Source organism: Phoenix dactylifera, chromosome 1, assembly GCF_009389715.1.
Source record: "Phoenix dactylifera cultivar Barhee BC4 chromosome 1, palm_55x_up_171113_PBpolish2nd_filt_p, whole genome shotgun sequence".
Lineage (NCBI taxonomy): Eukaryota > Viridiplantae > Streptophyta > Magnoliopsida > Arecales > Arecaceae > Phoenix > Phoenix dactylifera.
Genome location: NC_052392.1, coordinates 35140155 through 35160257, shown reverse-complemented (window position 1 = coordinate 35160257; position 20103 = coordinate 35140155). Strand labels below are relative to the sequence as shown.

General features: G+C 38.4%; 1 protein-coding gene and 2 long non-coding RNA genes across 3 annotated transcripts; 1 reads left to right on the top strand and 2 right to left on the bottom strand.

Annotated features, from left to right (window-relative positions):
- The first annotated feature begins 821 nt into the window (after positions 1-821).
- On the top strand, positions 822-7396 carry LOC113461849 (UPF0481 protein At3g47200-like). Its single transcript, XM_039132869.1, has 4 exons — positions 822-1116; positions 2149-2252; positions 4295-4390; positions 5494-7396. The coding sequence occupies exon 4, from the start codon at positions 5532-5534 to the stop codon at positions 7176-7178; it is 1647 nt and encodes a 548-aa protein (XP_038988797.1). The 5' UTR covers positions 822-1116; positions 2149-2252; positions 4295-4390; positions 5494-5531; the 3' UTR covers positions 7179-7396.
- A 3960-nt stretch (positions 7397-11356) lies between these two features.
- LOC120104957 lies at positions 11357-13601 on the bottom strand. Its single transcript, XR_005507364.1, has 3 exons — positions 13321-13601; positions 12362-12461; positions 11357-11532 (listed from the first exon to the last, which is right to left on the bottom strand). It is a non-coding gene; the product is annotated as an uncharacterized LOC120104957 (long non-coding RNA).
- Positions 13602-16284: 2683 nt separating this feature from the next.
- LOC120104947 lies at positions 16285-18104 on the bottom strand. Its single transcript, XR_005507353.1, has 2 exons — positions 17889-18104; positions 16285-17026 (listed from the first exon to the last, which is right to left on the bottom strand). It is a non-coding gene; the product is annotated as an uncharacterized LOC120104947 (long non-coding RNA).
- Positions 18105-20103: the final 1999 nt, after the last annotated feature.

Below are 20103 nucleotides of genomic sequence, written 5' to 3'. Positions count from 1 at the left end.
TATATTACAATAATATTATACTATATTGTATATTTATGTATTAATTTATGTTATGTTTTATTATGTTATGTTGTATAATACTATGCAATGTCTTTTATGGTAATTTAATCATACAAAAGTACTTTCTCAGTTTGTTGACCAAACATAAAATAAAGTACCACAGCACTTTACGAATGTAGTTACTAAATAGCAAACAGCTTTTTATAACAGCTCTACTTCAGACAGCTCTACTTCTAACAGCTCTACTTCCAACAGCTCTACTGCCAACAGCCCCCCAAACAGGGCCTAAATATCACTCAGTGCCCAAATAATAATTAATAATTTAAATTTTTTTCTCATGTCAGTGCTGAGCGCATTTGAGATTCTCCAAAATGGAAGGACTATCCGACCCTAATTGTTCTGACGTATCCAAATCCACCCTATAACTTAAGATTCTTATTTTTAAAAAAATATTAAATATTTGAAGCCTTACTTTAGTGAAAGGCGAGCCCCTAGAATGAGGTGCAAACCAATAAATGTAACTGAGATTTAAAGGTTCAAAAAGTCAAGCCCAAACGGGCGCCAAGATATATTTATATATATTACTGATAAATCTCGAATCAGAAACTAAGAGAATTGGAAGTGACGAGGCAAGACTAGAAAAGAGATTCCTCAGAGTGGTGATAATCTTTGCCTGCTCTAAATCTGAATTTTTTAATTAAAAATATTTTTCACAATATTCTAAGGTATTTGTTAATTTACTTGGCTCATACTCAAGAAATATAACAAAAGCAACTTTCTTGCAGGAACTAAAAAAATTATCTTTGCAAATCAGTTATTTTATTTTTGAATTATAAATGTCTCTTTTATTTCTAAATCATTTCTTTTCTAGAAATTATATCAATGTTGCTTGTTCATTATCAATGTCTTTCTGTACATCATCAGGTCGTGGCATGGATCCCCAAAGCAGGACAATGGATGAAGTATGTCCTGGCTCCACATCGGCCATTCATGGCGATACAATACCCGATGAGGCCTCAGCGAGGGCAGAACCAACGAAAGAGGCACCAAAACCGAAAGCATCGCTGGCACGGGCACGAAGCTGTCCTCCAAGCTATAGGACGTCACAAAGCTCTGGTACGTCTACCTCTTCCACCGTTGGCTGGTTTCCGCCACGAAAAGCAAATTCTTTACCAACGTATTAACCACTAATTACAAAATCTTCGAGGATGAATTATCTCTCATTTATTTATATGGCATCATCTATCATTTGGTGAAGTCCCGACGAAAGTAAAAATTGGATCATATCGGTTATAATTTTTATATTAGGAACCAATTAAACTACTAGTGAAAGCTTAAGAAGAAATTAGACTTGAATTGATATCCTCATGCCCAAATAATGATTAATAATTTAAATTTTTGCCTCATGTAAGTGCTGAGCACATTGAGATTCTCCTAAATGGAAGGAGAATCCAAACCTGATTGTTTTGCCTTATCCAAATCCACCGTATAGCTTAACATTGTTATTTTTTAAAAGAATATTCAATTTTTGAAGCTTTAATTTAATGAGAATTTTTTTCAGCTTGATAAGATCGTGGAGGGTCTGCTAATGATAAAAATATCAAGGCAGCTGCCAACCAATGGCAAGTTTGTCATCAATATGGAGCCAAGTGGAATTGTATTTTCCTGTCACTTTCACCCATTAACTGCCATGAAGCCTCCAAGTCCTTTTCCTTTTCGTGAAGCAATGCGGCCCCACTCTGTAGTTGGCAAAAAGTCAAGCCCAGACAGGTGCCAAGCTATATTTATATATATTAGTGATAAATCTTGAATCAGAAATAAAGAGAATTGGAAGTGACGAGGTAGGGCTAGAAAAGAGATTCCTTGAAGTGGTGATAATCTATGCTTGCTCTAGATATAGATTTTTTTAATTAAAAAATACTTTTCAAAATATTCTAAGGTATTTGTTAATTTGCTTGGCTCATATTCAAGAAATATAACAAAAGCAACTTTCTTGTAGAAACTAAGAAATTTATACTTACAAATCAGTTATTTTATTTTTAATTATTTTTAAATTATAAATGTCTCATTTATTTCTAAATCATTTCTTTTCTAGCAGTTATATCAATGGTGCTTGTTCATTATCAATGTCTCCCTATACATCATCAGGTCGTGGCATGGATCCCAAGGCAAGACGGTGGATGAAGAATGCCCTCGCCCCATATTGCTGCCTTGGGAGTTGGAAGAACCAATCGGGGGCGCATCAAGCTTTGGTACGTCTACCTCTTCCACCATTGGCTGGTTACCGCCACTGAAAGCAAAAATCTTCACCAACGTATTAACCACTGATTTCAAAATCTTCGAGGATGAATTATCTCTCATATAATCTATATTTACACCTCCACTATAGATTAAAATATGGTTTAAACAACAAATATCAAATACATTATTTGAATCCTTTTATATATATATATATATATATATATAGCAATGACTGAAATTTGTTGTGGTTGGAATTTTTTCTCGAGTCCGACGAGCGGCACAATTTTTTTGGGGCCCTTAGCTTTTGTTTTTATATTTAATTTGTTGACATGTGAAATTGGAACAGGTGGATTTTTGTTTCTCCAATAAAATAAAGTTCTCACAAATTTAAAAAATAAGAAACCTCAAACAATAATTTCATGATTATCATACATATTATCATATTCTCAACATAATTTTAAAATATTATATTTTACTAATTAGAAGTTAGCATTCTTGATGATATGATGTAAATTATTTACATTCTATTTATCTTTTATTTTCTGCATGAGAGGTAATTCAAATTTCATTTCTTCATCCTTACTTATTTCATTTCACTTTCTAGGTTTCAGGATTTATCTGTCATTTATCTTTTTCAAATTGTGGTCAAATATTGTCAACTTTTTTTGTTTTTAAATGGTTGCTTTCTAATAATTTCTCTTGGAGTTCTTAGATCATGGATGTGATATGATTTGAACGAACCACAAGAAATTCTTATTCCTAGGAGATGTCTAGATCCCTTAATTTTGAAACTTTTGCTTGTTTTTGTATGAGAAATAATTAAATCCTAAAGATTACTTGTATGCCGTCACTTGCATAAATTTAAATACAAAAGGCATCCTGTCAAATTTGTTGGGCCCATGCTTAAGATATTGTATAATAAAAGCGGCTTGCTCACAGCAACTAGGAAATTTTCGCATGAAAAATCAATTATTTTAATTTTTAATCTAAATGTCTGTTAGATATTTTTTCTTAGAAATTATAGTAACTTTCTTGGCCAAGCACTTTAGAAATCAGGTTGTAACATAGACGAGGAATCCCTTGATGGCATGTCACTGAGTGATATGACAAATTTAAAATATTAAATAAGAATCAATTCTAGATATATATAAAGTTTAACAATTTTTAAGACATAACACAATTTTGTGATACTCCAATCTTCTTGCATACACATCATCTATCATTTGGTTAAGTCTCTAACGAAAGTGAAATCTGGATCATGCCGGTCATAATTTTTATGTTAGGAACCAATCAAACTACTAGTGAAAGAATAAAAGAAGATTAGACTTGGTTTGATATCCTTATGCCCAAATAATAATTAATAATTTAGATTTTTGTCTCATGGAAGCGATGAGCACTTTTGAGATTCTCTTAAATGGGAGGAGAATTCGATCCTAATTATTTTGACTTATCTAAATCCGCCATATAACTTAAGATTCTTATTTTTAAAAAAATATTCAATATTTGAAGTCTTAATTTAGTGAAAGGCGAGCTCCTACAGTGAGAGGTGCCAACCAATAAATGAAAGTGAGATTGAGAATTTTTTTCAGCTTGATAAGATCGTGGTGGGTCTGCTAATGATAAAAATACCAAGGCAAACTGCCAACCAATGGCAAGTTTGTCATCAAAATGGAGCCAGGTGGAATTGTTTTTTCCTATCACTTTCATCCATTAACTGCTATGGACCCGAGAAGACCTTCTTTTCGTGAAGCAGTACGGCCCCACTCCGTAGTTGGCGAAAAGTCAACATTGATGATCTTTGTTTGCTCTAGATCTATTTTTTTAATTAAAAAATATTTTTCAAAATATTCTAAGGTATTTGTTAATTTGTTTGGCTCATATTCAAAAAATATAACAAAAGCAACTTTCTTGCAGAAACTAAGAAATTTATTCTTGCAAATCGGTTGTTTTATTTTTGAATTATAAATGCCTCTTTTATTTCTAAATCATTTCTTTTCTAGAAGTTATATCAATGTTGCTCATTCTTTATCAATGTCTCCCTGCACATCATCAGGCATTGATACGCAGACAGTGGTTGAAGTATGCCCAAGCCCCACATCAACCGTTGATCGCAATACACCACATCGATTATTTCCTCGTGCAAACTTGGGTACGTCTTCCTCTTCCACCGTTGTCTGGTTCCCGCCACGGAAAGCAAAAATCTTCACCAATGTATTACAAATAATTATAAAATTTTCAAAAATGAATTATCTCTCATCTAACCCATATTTAGACGTTCACTGTATATTAAGATATGGTGTAAACAACGACGGATATATATATAACTATACGTTATTTGAATCCTTTTATAACTACATATATATATATATATATATATATATATATATATATATATATATATATATATATATATATATATATATGGCAATGATTGAAATTTGCCGTGGTTGGAATTTTTTTTCGAGTTCGGCGAGCGGCACAGCTTTTTTGGGGCATTGAGCTTTTGTTTTCATATTTAATTTGTCGGCATGTGAAGCTGGGAGGGTGGCTTTAAGTTTCTCTAATAAAATAAAATTCTCACGAAATTAAAAAATAAAAAACCTCAAATAATCGTAATTTCATGAATATCATGCATATTATCATATTCTCAATGTTATTCTTAAATGTTATGTTTTACTAATTAGAGGTTAGCACTCTTGATGGTATGATGTAAATTCTTTTCATTCCATTTATCTTTTACTTTCTGCATGAGAGATAATTCAAACGTCATTTTTCTATTCTTACTTATTTCATTTTACTTTCTAAGTTTCAAAATCAACTATTTATCTGTCATTTATCTTTTTTTAAAATCGTGGTCTAATCTTGTCAACTTTTCTATTTTTAAATGGTTTCTCCCTATTAATTTCTGTTGGAGTTCTTGGATCATCGATGTGATATATATGGTTTTGAATGAACCATAGAAAATCTTTATTTCTAGCAGATCTCTAGATCACTTAATTTTAAAATTTTTGCTTGTTTGTGCATGGAAAATAATTAAATCTTAGAGATTACTTGCATACCGTCACTTGCATAATTTAAATACAAAAGGCATAATAAAAGTAGCTCGCTGGGAGCAACTGAGGGATTTTGGCATGGAAAACCAATTATTTTAATTTTTGAACTAAATGATTGTTAGATAATTTCTCTTAGAAGTTATAGTAACTTACTTTGGTCATGTGCTTTATAAATCTGGTCGCAACGTGGCCGAAGCAGCCCCTGAGCTACCGGGACCGATTTATCCAAGCAGAGAAATGCCTTCCACCGATGGCTACCAAACCGACGAGGTGTGGACCAATGAAGTGATGAATGATTTTAATTCGGCACAACCTATGGACCATCCTAAGAGACCATGCACCATCTTCAAGGTCCCCGAGCACATCCGACAGTTGGATCGTAAAGCGTACGAACCGGTGATTGCTTCCTTCGGACCTTTTTACCACAAATGGTGGAGCGATTCCTTCATGAGGGACCCCAAGTGGAGGTATGTCCAGCACCTTCTATCGCGTCATCGAAGTCGGGAGCAGGCAAGTCAATTGTTGAACGAGTGCTTGTTGGAGTTGAAGAAACAGGATAGGAAGGTCCGGAGCTGCTACTCTGTGGAATTCCCCGCACTGGATGCCGAAGATATGGCAGCGATCATGTTGCTTGATGGGTGCTTCATCATTTATCTCATGCTAAAAATGTGGCCTAGGAAGGAATCATTGATCAAGAAGGAGAGAAAAAAGGAGAAGGGGATTGCGAAGGAGATAAAGGAGGAAGAGGAAGGAAAGTTGGAAGGCGAGGCAACCGAGGAGGTTGTTTTAAATATCGAGGAGAAGGACGAACAGCTTGAGGGCCCAACTGGGGCAGGGCTGTTCACTACTAGATTAATGGTTTATGATTTACTAAAGCTTGAGAACCAAATTCCTTTCTTCATCATCCAATTGCTATTTGATCGTCTCAAAGCATGCGAGGATGGACAGATTAATCTTGTTAACCTTGCTTGCGGGCTTTTCAAGGGCATCCTTCCTGAGGAATCCGAATCATTCAAGAAGTCCGAGAACAAGTCCCCTGGAGAATACCATCATCTGCTCCATCTATTTTATTCATCTCGGATCCCTTCAGAAAAGCCAGCAGTGTCTACATCTGCACCAGGAGAAGCTGCTCCTTCACAAGGGGCTTCGACATCTGCACCGACTTCGACATCTGCATCAGGATGTATTCTTGAACTCATGAAGTGCAAGTGCAAGAAAGCAGAAGTTGATCCTTCACGACGGTCTCCGACATCTGCACCCAAGTGGATTCCTAGTGCGACAGAGCTCGACAGGGCTGGGGTGAAGTTCGAGAGGAAGGAACAGACAGACAGTTTCTTGAACATAAATTTTCAGAGAAGGGAGATGAAGATCACGCCACTGCTATGCCTCCGGAAGTTGTATTTAATGTTTAGGAGTGGGCGGATGGAGATACCACAACTGCCAATCTATGACTATACCGGTCCTCTCTTCCGAAACCTCATAGCTTTCGAACAGTGCTATTTCGACACTGAGATGTACATTACGATATACGCACTGTTTATGGACTGCATCATCGACCAGGCTGAGGACGTGCGGTTGCTCCACTTGAAAGGCATACTGGAACATAAGCTAAGCAATGATCAAGAAGTGGCGGACCTGTTCAATCAGTTGGGCAGTCAGATACACTATGTTTGGGAAAAGAACTACCTTGCAAATCAGATTGAGGAAGTAAACAGCTTTTACGAAGTCAAATGGCACAAATGGCTTGCTGCCTTGAGGCGAGACTATCTTGGCAACCCATGGGCTACAATTTCAGTGTTGGCAGCGATCTTTCTTCTCTTGCTGACTGTCGAGCAGGCTGTATTTTCTGCATTGTCCTATTTTCATCCTTTACATCAAGGGTGAGTGGATAAGAAAGGATTCCCTCCAAACATGGATCCTGAATAATTTTTCGTTTATCTGGGGAGAATAGAAACTAGACGGTTGACTGTGGTTGTTAGGTAGTCTACATAAATAAGGTTGGCTATGCTGTTGACCACCTAAAAAATAATTTGCTGCGATGTATCATGGTTGGTTTGTAATTTTCTTTGAAGTAAGCTATTGGATCTAATGTGGTTGCGTCACGCCCCAAATCAAACATCCAGGTCTGAGCACATAACACACTCGCATGAGCCTTAGAGCGATCCAACAGGTTCAGTTATAAAATCTTCAAATGTTCCTCGGTACTAGAAAATAAACTAACTCACTCATAACTCATAACTCTAATGCTCGAACTCCACGCCTAACCCATCTAAAACTATGTATCCTGCAACTCTGAAAGAATAAGAGAAGACGTGGGGTGAGCTTTACAGCCCAGTAAGAATCTCACAAACTCACACCAATATAAATATAGTAAATTTAAAATAAATATTAACTATAAACCTCATCAAAATGCAGACAAAATAATAAAGCCTTATACCGATTATTCAACATAGCTCGATAAAATTTATAAAATCTGCATCCATAAATGTACGCCAAACATATAACCTGTTCCAGAAACCAGTTAAGATATTATCATGCAGTGGTTTTATACTTTTAATCTTATATTTTTATCCAGATTTTTCATTAACCTTATCTTTTTGATTTGGACTATTCAAGGTCATGCTTTGGGGCATGACTGGCAAACCAAAACATCCACGCTTCAGCAGAGTAGCAATCCAAGATAACTGCGCTTTGCTTGCAGTGAAAAACCCGAATATCTGCACTTGGGCCTGCAGTAGCAAACCAATGCGTCACGATTCAGCCCTTGATAGGCAATCCATAATAAGTCTAGTCCAAATCCTTTTCTTCATCAATCAAAATATTCAATTTCATCCATACCAAGAAAAATATAATGTTATATTATATTCATGCCCAAATTTCAAAATAATCAGCATCATATACCAACAATCAAAACCATAATCTAAGTAGCCATAATCACCGATATTTGATATCTCCATATATTAACAAAATATATATATCAGAACTCATTAAGCAATCATACTAAAAACGATGCAAACCCTAAAATCAACACGTATTACAAAATATATATTATTCATAAAAGTGATTGTGTACAAGACTTCTTACCTCTGATTGACTAAACACAACGATCTACGAGTTGGGGTGCAGAGTAGTATCCTGATCAGAATCTTTTGGCGCAGATGACTTTTTCTTTCCAGATTCAAGCTCATTTATCAAAAAAAAATCAAATAGGAAACTAGTAACCCAGACTGTCTGCTAGCGTCCACCAAAGGTCCATCACGAGGTCCCCCGAGTCCCTACTACCACTTATGCGGGTCAACTAGAGAGAGACACCATGAGAGAGAAAAAGAGGAAGAAGGAAGAAAGAGAAACTAGAGAGAGAAATAGAGAGAGGAGGGAGAAAGAGAGAGAGAAGAGAGAAGAAGATTAAAACCTTTGTCTCTTCTCTCTCTTTATGAATGGGGAAGATTAATTTTCCTTTGATATTCTATCCTCATTTTACAGGGATCAAACAAATAAGACATCAAGATGCAGTTAGATGTACAACAATGTAGCCTAAAACCCTTTTCTCGGGCAATTAGCCCAGAGCTTTGTTCATTATATATAAATATTCCAAATTTTTTCCCCTAAGTGATTTCAAATCCTTGCAATATACAATATGATGTAATTGTCACTGTTGTGCCCCTTGCCTTGCAACAGCCTCTTCATATCTTTATTTGGCACTTCTCACTCTACCTTAGCACAGGGAGGGAGGAGGAGGAGGAGGAGCGTGGGATGGTGGAACAAGTGGCAGTTCAGAGGACCATATGAGTGGTTGTATAAGAAGGAGAGGAGGGGGGAAGAGAAAGGTTGGCTGAACACAGATTGTAAACTTCATTCCTCCCTATTCTTTGTCATGTTTCAATATGATCTGCTAAAATTTCACATTCAGCAATTGGAGGCAATTGGATGGCCGAATGTGGATGAGTTTGAAGAGGCATAGCGAAGTCTGATTCGGTGAAGGTGGGATCAAAAGGGACAGAATAGGTAAGCGAGATAAAAGGGGAGCTACATCCAGTGCTCTAACAGGCTTGCCCAAATTCCCTTGTTCTTCTCTTTCCACTCTGTTTGGGAGAGGTGCCTTTGTTTGTTCCCTGAGCTCACAGGAGGAAGCACAATATAGAATACAGAGAAGTATTTTTCCTTGGTCTCTCATGGATTCACTAGCCGACTGGCCCAATCAAACTTGAAAGTTACTATTCTACCCTTTAGCATATCAATATGGGCTACAATTAAACCTCAAAACAACTGAAAAAATGAGAGAATTGTCAAAGCAAAACTCTGTAATGTAATAGCATACCATGGTATGTTGTCGGTAATTTAAGATTAGAACGGGGACCAAGGTTACTAACATATATCCAGCAAACCATTAGTTGCCAACATGTAAATTTCATTGTTACTATCATCAACAGCCCATAAAGTCAAATCAACTTCAATGAATAACGGCATGACCTTTACTCTCTTGAAGCTCTCCAGATGGTTCCAATCAGTACTTTCTAATTTCCAAAGTTGCCATTGGAGCCCGATGAATCATGGTATTTTTTTATCAATTATCGATATATGAATTAGAAATTATCAAGAGCCTCATTCCTCCAAACTATGCAATCCAAGCTGGAGATGCCATCTGCAAGCATAATTTTCCTTTTAGGTCTCGCTCACTGTCAACCCACGAATCGGACTTCTTTAAAAGGTTCTTATTAACCAAGCTTCGATAGAACTCGCACCAGATCAAATCAAGAATATTAATTGGATATAATTCAGGTCAAGTTCCACTAAGCTGGATTGTCTAAAAAAACTAACTAGGTTGGGTTGGATTGGAAGTTTATGCTTGACTTACATTTTTGGTTTGGGTCTAGTTACGAAGCAGATCCATTAAGCTATTGCAGCTTTTGTTGTTTTTTTGTTGGTCTTGGAAAAATTAGTACTCCTATCATTTCTCTGACTCAAGGGAGCCTTCATACCAAATTATAAAGTAAGCTATTAATCGTTTTCATGAATACTTGATTTCTACATAATAGGGCATGTGGTCATGAATACCATTGATCGTAGCTCTGCTAGAAGAGAAGGCTTCCAAGTCTTTCAAATCCAACAAAACACAATTCAAGCTGCTACTTGGATATATCCTGCGGACGGATTTGTTAAATTGATTTATGATGGCTCTTTCAGCCCATCTTACATGCTAATATTGGAAGATTAGCTCAATTTGGGAATGGGAAACTCTGGAAGTTGGGTACCAAAGAGTTTAATTTTACCCTAAGATGATTTTAATGATAATAATAGCACTAACTGATAACATTAATGTGGATATTATTTCTTAACATTGATATTTAAGCATCTATTCTATTTCTACGTGACCATGATTCGAGTCATTATTTGTAATATTATTGTTACCGTATTGTTATTTGTTGCTTTCCTTTGCTTTGCTTTGCTTTAATGGGGGTGGGGAAGTTGCTTTGCTTTGGCGCAATAAAGACACGGGGTTGCATTCGTGTGCAGGAAAGGGCCGGGTGTCAAGGAGTTGGACGGATTCCTTTGATGATGTTGTGTGTTAGAAGGCAACGGAGAATCCGCGTATAGCCAGTATTTGTTGACAGCTGGGCCTCATAATCTTAGTTGGTTTGTTGCCAGTGAGGATGATGTCCCGCGTAAGGATGTACCATTTTCCTGTCTCGAATGGTGTCGGTAAATTGTTGTCTTGCTCTTTGTGAGGGGCCAGGTGGTACAATTTGGTTTGCACCCTCTGGTTTATTGGAGGATTTGGGGCTTGAGCACGTAATGCCTGAACAGGATTTTAATGGCCATCATGGACCTAAGGTGATTTTACCCTAGGTCCATCTTATAATTTTTCATTTGTGCGAATGCTTCATAGTACTAGCTATCAGATCAATAGTGTGACGAGATTGTATCTGTCACGCCCCGAACCCATCACCCGGGTCCGACACGCGACCGGCCGCATGAGCCCTAGAGCAATGCCCTAAAGATCATGCAAGGCCTAAGATAAACAACAATTCCAATAATTCCAATAATTCCAATAATTCCATAAATGCCAAAATCAAAGATTAATGTAATTCAATCAAATCCAACTAAAATGTACTGATTTATTACATAATTTCAAATGTCCATAAATAAAAGATAGATTAACTCCTATCTATCCAGCAATCAGACTCCATGCTGATCTTATTTCTCGTCCCACCCAATGGTCTCTACAAATCCAGTGCCTCTGAAATGGAAAGTAAATGTAGTATGAGCTTTTCCAGCCCAGTAAGAATCCCAACAGCCACACACAGTAAAAATCATAAAATAATCAATGCATCAAATATATGTCATTTCATCATTTCAAAAGGCTCAACAAATAACAAATATATACACAAACCATTTTGTATACATAAATTCCTTTTTCACATTTCGTGATTCATTCACATAATACAATGATTCCCAAGTCTTCAGACTTTTTACTTCTGGCGTTGGGCTAACCAAGTTCATGACCCAGTCCAAGACTGCACAAATCCCACGCATAAGCTCGTGGCAGCTATCCCACGCGTAAGCCCGTGGAGGCTATCCTACGCATAAGCTCGTAGAGGCTATCCCACGCGTAAGCCCGTGGAGGCTATCCTACCCATAAGCTCGTAGAGAGTATCCCACGCGTAAGCCCGTGGAGGCTATCCCACGCATCAGCTCGTGGCAGCTATCCTACGCATAAGCTCGTAGAGGCTATCTCATGACAAGGTTAGTCCAACCCACATTACATGTCTAGTTTTACATGTTTAATCACAATTTCATCACATCACATATTTTCATAAATTCTCAAAAATAGGTTATTTCTTTCCAAATGAATTTATCTCAATATTTTCATTATAAACACAATGCACGCCTCAAAGGTTTCGTATCAGCTCATAAAACAATAACAATATAATTATGAAAATATGTTGATATAAATTCGCCTCATAGATATCGCATCAACTCATAAAATAATAACAACATAATTATGAAATAAATCCAACGATAAATCAAATATATGTATAGAAGTGCTCAGATGTAGGGATTCTTACTGAAATTGTAGACTGACTCAATCACGGATCCGAGTCACAACCTACTCGCTGGGGTGCTGAGTCCCCTTATCAAAATCTCCTGGCTCCGTTGACTCTTCCCCTACAACATTAATTATAAATCACAACTAAATTATTTAATATTAAAATATTCTGAACTATAATTTTCATCTGTTATGGGGTCCATCATCAGGTCCCCAAACATCTCAATCCTCCCAGATCTAGGGCAGTCGGGATAGCCCGACTCCCATCTTGTACTACCGGCCTACGTCGTCGCCAGCCGTGGCCGCTGCCACACTGGCGATGATGGCCGGTCCCGGTAAAGAGACCAACATAAAGGAATGATTCCTCTCTCTTCATGGTTGGGAGTACATCTCCCTCCCTCAAATCTTTTTGATCCAAGGGCAACAGCCATGGTGGCTGTGCCCTCTCCTTCCCCAACTCGACAACACCACTGGCCGAACCATCGCCGGCCGCCACTGTTGCAGTCGCCGGCGATGGTGGCCGACCAAGAGAGGGAGAGAAGAAGAAGTTTCTTCTCCTTCTTCTTCTTCCCCCAAAACCGGCAGACCTCCCCTCCCCTCCAGCATCACCGATAGGAAGCCACCATGATGGTGGCTCGACCTTCATCCGACGGCAGCCACACAGTGGCTCAGCTTCCTCTGTCGTCGCCGGCCGGCGGCCAACCACGCGAGAGGAAGAGGAGGAGAGATGGGATCCCGAGGAAGAAGACCTCGGATCCACCCTCCCTCATCACATACAAACCCTCTCTGGCCCCCTCACAGACCCAACCAACCTCACCCGCCATGAATCCCGGCCAACCCGGCGGCCGGCGGCGGCGGGATCGGGAAGAGAGAGGCCGAAACAGGGGTACCCTATTTCGGACTCTTCTCCGACGATTCACCGGCCAAAAACCCCTCCAACGCCACCCAAAAACCAATCAATGAAGCACAAGGGCTTACCTCGGTCCGGCGGGATGCTCCGGCGGCCCTTCCGGCGAGAAATCGGTGGAGAAATCCGTGAGTAAACCCACGGATCCGAGGCCTCTTCGTGCATTTGGTAGGGATCCTCCTCCTTGACCGGCCGGCTCGCGAAATCCGCCGCCTTCCCCGGCGTTCACCCTCCCCCGACGATCTGCCTCCTCCGGCGATTGATCCCGTCTAATGCCGCCGCCCCCACCCCCTCTCTCTGCGTTTCCCCTTCCACGATCGTGCCTAGGGCACGATCGTATTTGATAGATGGGCCCGGCTTCTTCGGGCCGGCCCATCAAACCATTTTTTTTTTGTTCCGGGTATTACATACTCTCCCCCTTAAAAAAATTTCGTCCTCGAAATTAACTTACTTAAAGTTACAAACCTTAAAAAATATACATCCATCATATCGTCCCTGAGATCTCAAATAGTCTCCCTCTCGGAGTACCTACTCACAAGATTTTGACATACAAAAATCACAGCATCTTACAACTTGATCCTTTCTTTTTACCACACGTAGTAAGTTCTTTTGATCTCCTTCAAAAGAATTCCAAACTCCCAACCTTGGATTAAAATGCCATAATTATATCCCAAAGAAATTAATTTCTCTTGATTCTACATAGAGATCATAATTGTCTTAACAGAAATAGGAGAAATCTTTAGTATCAAATGCTCTTAATATTCTATAATCATTTTTCTTTTCTTAACTTTGCCTGTGATTAAATGATCAACCATTATCCTAGGAAAACCGCAAACTTATTCAAATAGGTATATTAACAATGTCAGAGCTAGGAGTCGAGGAACTATGTTAAATCATTACAGGCCCAAGCTTAATCACAGAGCTATCAATCCGTTAACGCTAAATTTGAGATGTCCCAAAATTCTTCTTAGAATTATCAAACATAGGAGAGCCATAACTACTTCCAGTAGGCAAAGAATCAATGACATTCCCCTCTACTAGAAAACTAACTCAAGTCTTTCCATAATAATACCTTTCAGATCAAGGTATTATTATTAAATATTTTTCTTTTTCTAATCGATTTCAAATTAACTCAAACCACTACACTTCCGCTGCGCACTCTGATCTAACTCATCAAAATCTCTAAAGTCACAAAATGATTTCTAACCAAAGCATCACTTTGCACCGAGACTAAAAAAAATCCAAATTTTAGAACTTTAATTGAGCAGAACCTCCAGATCTCTCTGTCCTCAATTTATGCAGAGTATACTAACCATAACTAACCCCCAATCCTTTAGTCAAGTTTAAGGTCACTACGTGATCTCCACAACCTTCTTAGAATCCAAAATATCTAGGTTTAATTTAAAGGGGGTAATTCTTGTATTTCCTTAGCAATTTAATTAGAAAATCTACATTGATTTTCGTTCCAACAGAATTTACTTCAAATTCAATAGGTCAGAACTGTTGAGCCATTATCACTATGAGTAGGAATTAACTCTATCAACCTCCAAATCCTTCTTCACCAAAATCCTTAATGTCTATGATCAATGCTACCCATGATAACTCACATAAGTATCTCAAAATCGAAATTTCTACTCAATTTTGTATTTTACAATGACAAAGATTTCTAGTTAGGTCATAAACCTTGACTTGAGTTCAAGTTAATACATCCAATAGCTTCCAACAATTATAAGAAAAATTCAGGAGCCCAATCCAGATATACAAATTCAAATAATTAGAATACTCCACCAATTTGCATACTCTATAGCCTCAAAATAATCAAATACATTAATAGGAAATAGGTCTGTTTACAATATCCAACATGCCAATACCAGATATAATCCACATACATATTTAACTTCGAAGAACATTCCTTTCAATATTATGAAATCTTTTTAGCTCACTCCAATACTACGGAAGATCTACGTACAAATCCCGCTCTAATAATTAGTAGCAAAACCAAAAGTATGATCATATCACAACCCATATCAAGTTTGAACTTTCAAGTCATTTAAATAATATCTTAACATGGTATAACCGATATGCCATTGTTGACCTTCCTACAGTTATCTTAGGTCAAACCTCTCTTATCATGATCAAAGACAATTTATACTTTCCTTCCACACTAATCGAAAACCAAACCCGATACATACATTTTATCACAATGCCCAGTGATCTTACACCGTAAGCACTGAATTTAATTATCATGTTTCAAGTAATCATAATCTTAAGCTATGATATATTTCTGTCACGATCCCTAGTGATCTTAAACATATGCTCATATTCCAACTGGTCACATTTTTCAGTAATCTTAAACCTCAAACTTTAATGCCACTAAGGCCACAGTCCCTAGTGGTCTTAAACCTTAGATTATAATATCATTCTTGTTACAATCTCAAATGATTATAAACCAAATCTCTGATAGTTTTTCTATCATAATTCTCCACTGATACTCACCTGAACATAAACCCTAGGATACCTTAACCTTAAGCTCTGATACCACTCTGTCACGCCCCGAACCCATCACCCGGGTCCGGCACGCGACCGGCCGCATGAGCCCTAGAGCAATGCCCTAAAGATCATGCAAGGCCTAAGATAAACAACAATTCCAATAATTCCAATAATTCCATAAATGCCAAAATCAAAGATTAATGTAATTCAATCAAATCCAACTAAAATGTACTGATTTATTACATAATTTCAAATGTCCATAAATAAAAGATAGATTAATTCCTATCTATCCAGCAATCAGACTCCATGCTGATCTTATTTCTCGTCCTACCCAATGGTCTCTACAAATCCAGTGTCTCTGAAAAAGAAAGTAAATATAGTATGAGCTTTTCCAGCCCAGTAAGAATTCCAACAGCCACACACAGTAAAAATCATAAAATAATCAATGCATCAAATATATGTCATTTCATCATTTCAAAAGGCTCAACAAATAACAAATATATACACAAACCATTTTGTATACATAAATCCCTTTTTCACATTTCGTGATTCATTCACGTAATACCATGATTCCCAAGTCTTCAGACTTTTTACTTCTGGCGTTGGGCTAACCAAGTTCATGACCCAGTCCAAGACTGCACAAATCCCACGCATAAGCTCGTGGCAGCTATCCCACGCGTAAGCCCGTGGAGGCTATCCTACGCATAAGCTCGTAGAGGCTATCCCACGCGTAAGCCCGTGGAGGCTATCCCACGCATAATGTCGTAGAGGCTATCCCACGCGTAAGCCCGTGGAGGCTATCCCACGCATCAGCTCGTGGCAGCTATCCGACGCATAAGCTCGTAGAGGCTATCTCATGACAAGGTTAGTCCAACCCACATTACATGTCTAGTTTTACATGTTTAATCACAATTTCATCACATCACATATTTTCATAAATTCTCAAAAATAGGTTATTTCTTTCCAAATGAATTTATCTCAATATTTTCATTATAAACACAATGCACGCCTCAAAGATTTTGTATCAGCTCATAAAACAATAACAACATAATTATGAAAATATGTTGATATAAATTCGCCTCATAGATATCGCATCAACTCATAAAACAATAACAACATAATTATGAAATAAATCCAACGATAAATCAAATATATGTATAGAAGTGCTCAGATGTAGAGATTCTTACTGAAATTGTAGACTGACTCAATCACGGATCCGAGTCACAACCTACTCGCTGGGGTGCTGAGTCCCCTGATCAAAATCTCCTGGCTCCGTTGACTCTTTCCCTACAACATTAATTATAAATCACAACTAAATTATTTAATATTAAAATATTCTGAACTATAATTTTCATCTGTTATGGGGTCCATCATCAGGTCCCCAAACATCTCAATCCTCCCAGATCTAGGGCAGTCGGGATAGCCCGACTCCCATCTTGTACCACCGGCCTACGTCGTCGCCAGCCGTGGCCGCTGCCACACCGGCGATGATGGCCGATCTCGGTAAAGAGACCAACATAAAGGAATGATTCCTCTCTCTTCATGATTGGGAGTACATCTCCCTCCCTCAAATTTTTTTGATCTAAGGGCAACAACCATGGTGGCTGTGCCCTCTCCTTCCCCAACTCGACAACACCACTGGCCGAACCATTGCCGGCCGCCACTGTTGCAGTCGCCGGCGATGGTGGCCGACCAAGAGAGGGAGAGAAGAAGAAGTTTCTTCTCCTTCTTCTTCTTCTTCCCCCAAAACCGGCAGACCTCCCTCCCCTCCAGCATCACCGACAGGAAGCCACCATGATGGTGGCTCGGCCTTCATCCGACGGCAGCCACACAGTGGCTCAGCTTCCTCTGTCGTCGCCGGCCGGCGGCCAACCCACGCGAGAGGAAGAGGAGGAGAGATGGGATCCCGAGGAAGAAGACCTCGGATCCACCCTCCCTCATCACATACAAACCCTCTCTGGCCCCCTCACAGACCCAACCAACCTCACCCGCCATGAATCCCGGCCAACCCGGCGGCCGGCGGCGGCGGGATCGGGAAGAGAGAGGCCGAAACAGGGGTACCCTGTTTCGGACTCTTCTCCGACGATTCACCGGCCAAAAACCCCTCCAACGCCACCCAAAAACCAATCAATGAAGCACAAGGGCTTACCTCGGTCCGGCGGGATGCTCCGGCGGCCCTTCCGGCGAGAAATTGGTGGAGAAATTCGTGAGTAAACCCACGGATCCGAGGCCTCTTCGTGCATTTGGTAGGGATCCTCCTCCTTGACCGGCCGGCTCGCGAAATCCGCCGCCTTCCCCGGCGTTCACCCTCCCCCGATGATATGCCTCCTCCGGCGATTGATCCCGTCTAATGCCGCCGCCCCCCCCCCCCCCCTGCGTTTCCCCTTCCACGATCGTGCCTAGGGCACGATCGTATTTGATAGATGGGCCCGGCTTCTTCGGGCCGGCCCATCAAACCTTTTTTTTTTTTTTTTGTTCCGGGTATTACAGTATCTTTCATGCAAAACCACCATTAATGGATCATCCACTACAGATCTCCAAACACTTGGAACTTGATTGTTCATCTATAGGCATAGATCTAGTAGGAGATGATCCAATAATAGATTCATGCGAAGAGAGATAAATTTTTTTATAGAACAACGGTATTAACTTTTGGGGGGGAAAATGGCATTATTTTTTTTAATTCGTTATATCCCACTCGAGGTGGGAATGCCTTATGGGATAATATGAAGAGGGAACACGAGTTTTCGCTTCACGGGAGACCTCAACTACACCCTAGTCTCGACTGACTTTCTAAACCAAAATAAAACTATATACAGAATCTTATGGACAATATTAATTCATCACATTCAGAGATATCCGAAAACAATTGCAAACTGACTTCCCAATGCAACTACAATGCATAACAGATGTTGTATATGGTCTACTTTTCTTTCGATCAGCTCACCATCATCTTAAAGTCTCTAGTGAGAAGAACATGTTGTGTTGTCTTGGTTTATGCTAAAAAAGAGGAAAAAGAAACATATCTTGTGAAGTTTTTTCCATAAATTATGATAGATGTAAAGAAAACATAAATCAATAATTATTCTATAGATTTGAGTGCATCCAAATTACAAATTGTACAAAACATTGTATCAAGAAGATCTGTTCACGGGCTGGATGATTTCGAAACCAGTCAAATGGCCATGGGCTTGGATTTTAAGCCCAGCGGGCTGGGCCAGTCCAAGCCTGAAATATTATTATTCTATGGACCAGCAAATTACCCACGCTATACTGGGGGAATTAAGTTGAATAACAGAAAAATTAGTAGAAATATAGTGATGAACAAAAGTTATAGTTGTATTGAACATTAGATGCTGTATAAAATTCTGACATATCTATGTGGGATGAATGTTTCATGAAAAATTGCTATTATATCAAAATCTAGATGGTATCTAGATGTAGAAGTCATTTTTTCTTACAAAAATACAATTACAATCAAGACTTTCTTGTATACAAAGAACTCTACTTGCTTTTTTCTTTTTTACCTTGGTTGAGGAAAATGCTGGAATCTTTCTTCGTATGTTGCTTCTCCCGTCTCATCCTTGTTATGCATGAAAAAAGAAAGAAAAAGTTGAAAAAGATTATTAGCATTGAAGAGAAAAAAATTTAATAAATATGATGAGATCTATATTTTTCATTTTATGCCATTGGATTTGTGTTCATTGTACAGAAAAATATCAGTTAAGCAATTTGTAGCTTGACCACCATTGGTAGAATTTAGTAAAAATAATAGCTAAAATATGCGTGCATACAAAACAATATAAGTAGCAAAGAAAGATTAATAAACAAAATTAGTAACATATGACATAGTATTAGTTCAATAATTTCTTCCAAATTTCTTTTTGGTGAAATTTTCACAATGTACATTTCTACAATTATAATCTAGAGAAATATCAAATATTTATAGAAAAAAGACTCTAACCAACTATTTGAAAATAAATCCATCAATCTTCATTTTTTCTCTTCTTAGTCTAATGCAAACAATAAATTGAGAATGGCTCCACCAAAATACAAGCTTACAACTATTTTTTATTAGCATGAACATCGAATGATAGGGCAGACGCCAATAAGCAAGACTATTAAGCGAGGATCACTAAAAATATCTTGCTTAAAACTCCAAAAATTGATCTATACGTTTGTATTAAGCTAGGATCTTAAGCCTACCTACCATCTTACACACTACAACTCTTTAGGATAATAGTTCTATTTTGGCTTAGAAAATCTATTTAATTTAACTTATAAAGCTAAATATAATAGGGAAGAAAAACCACATAAATAATTTAATACTTGCGCAATCAAGTGATATAAGTAGTCTGCAGACA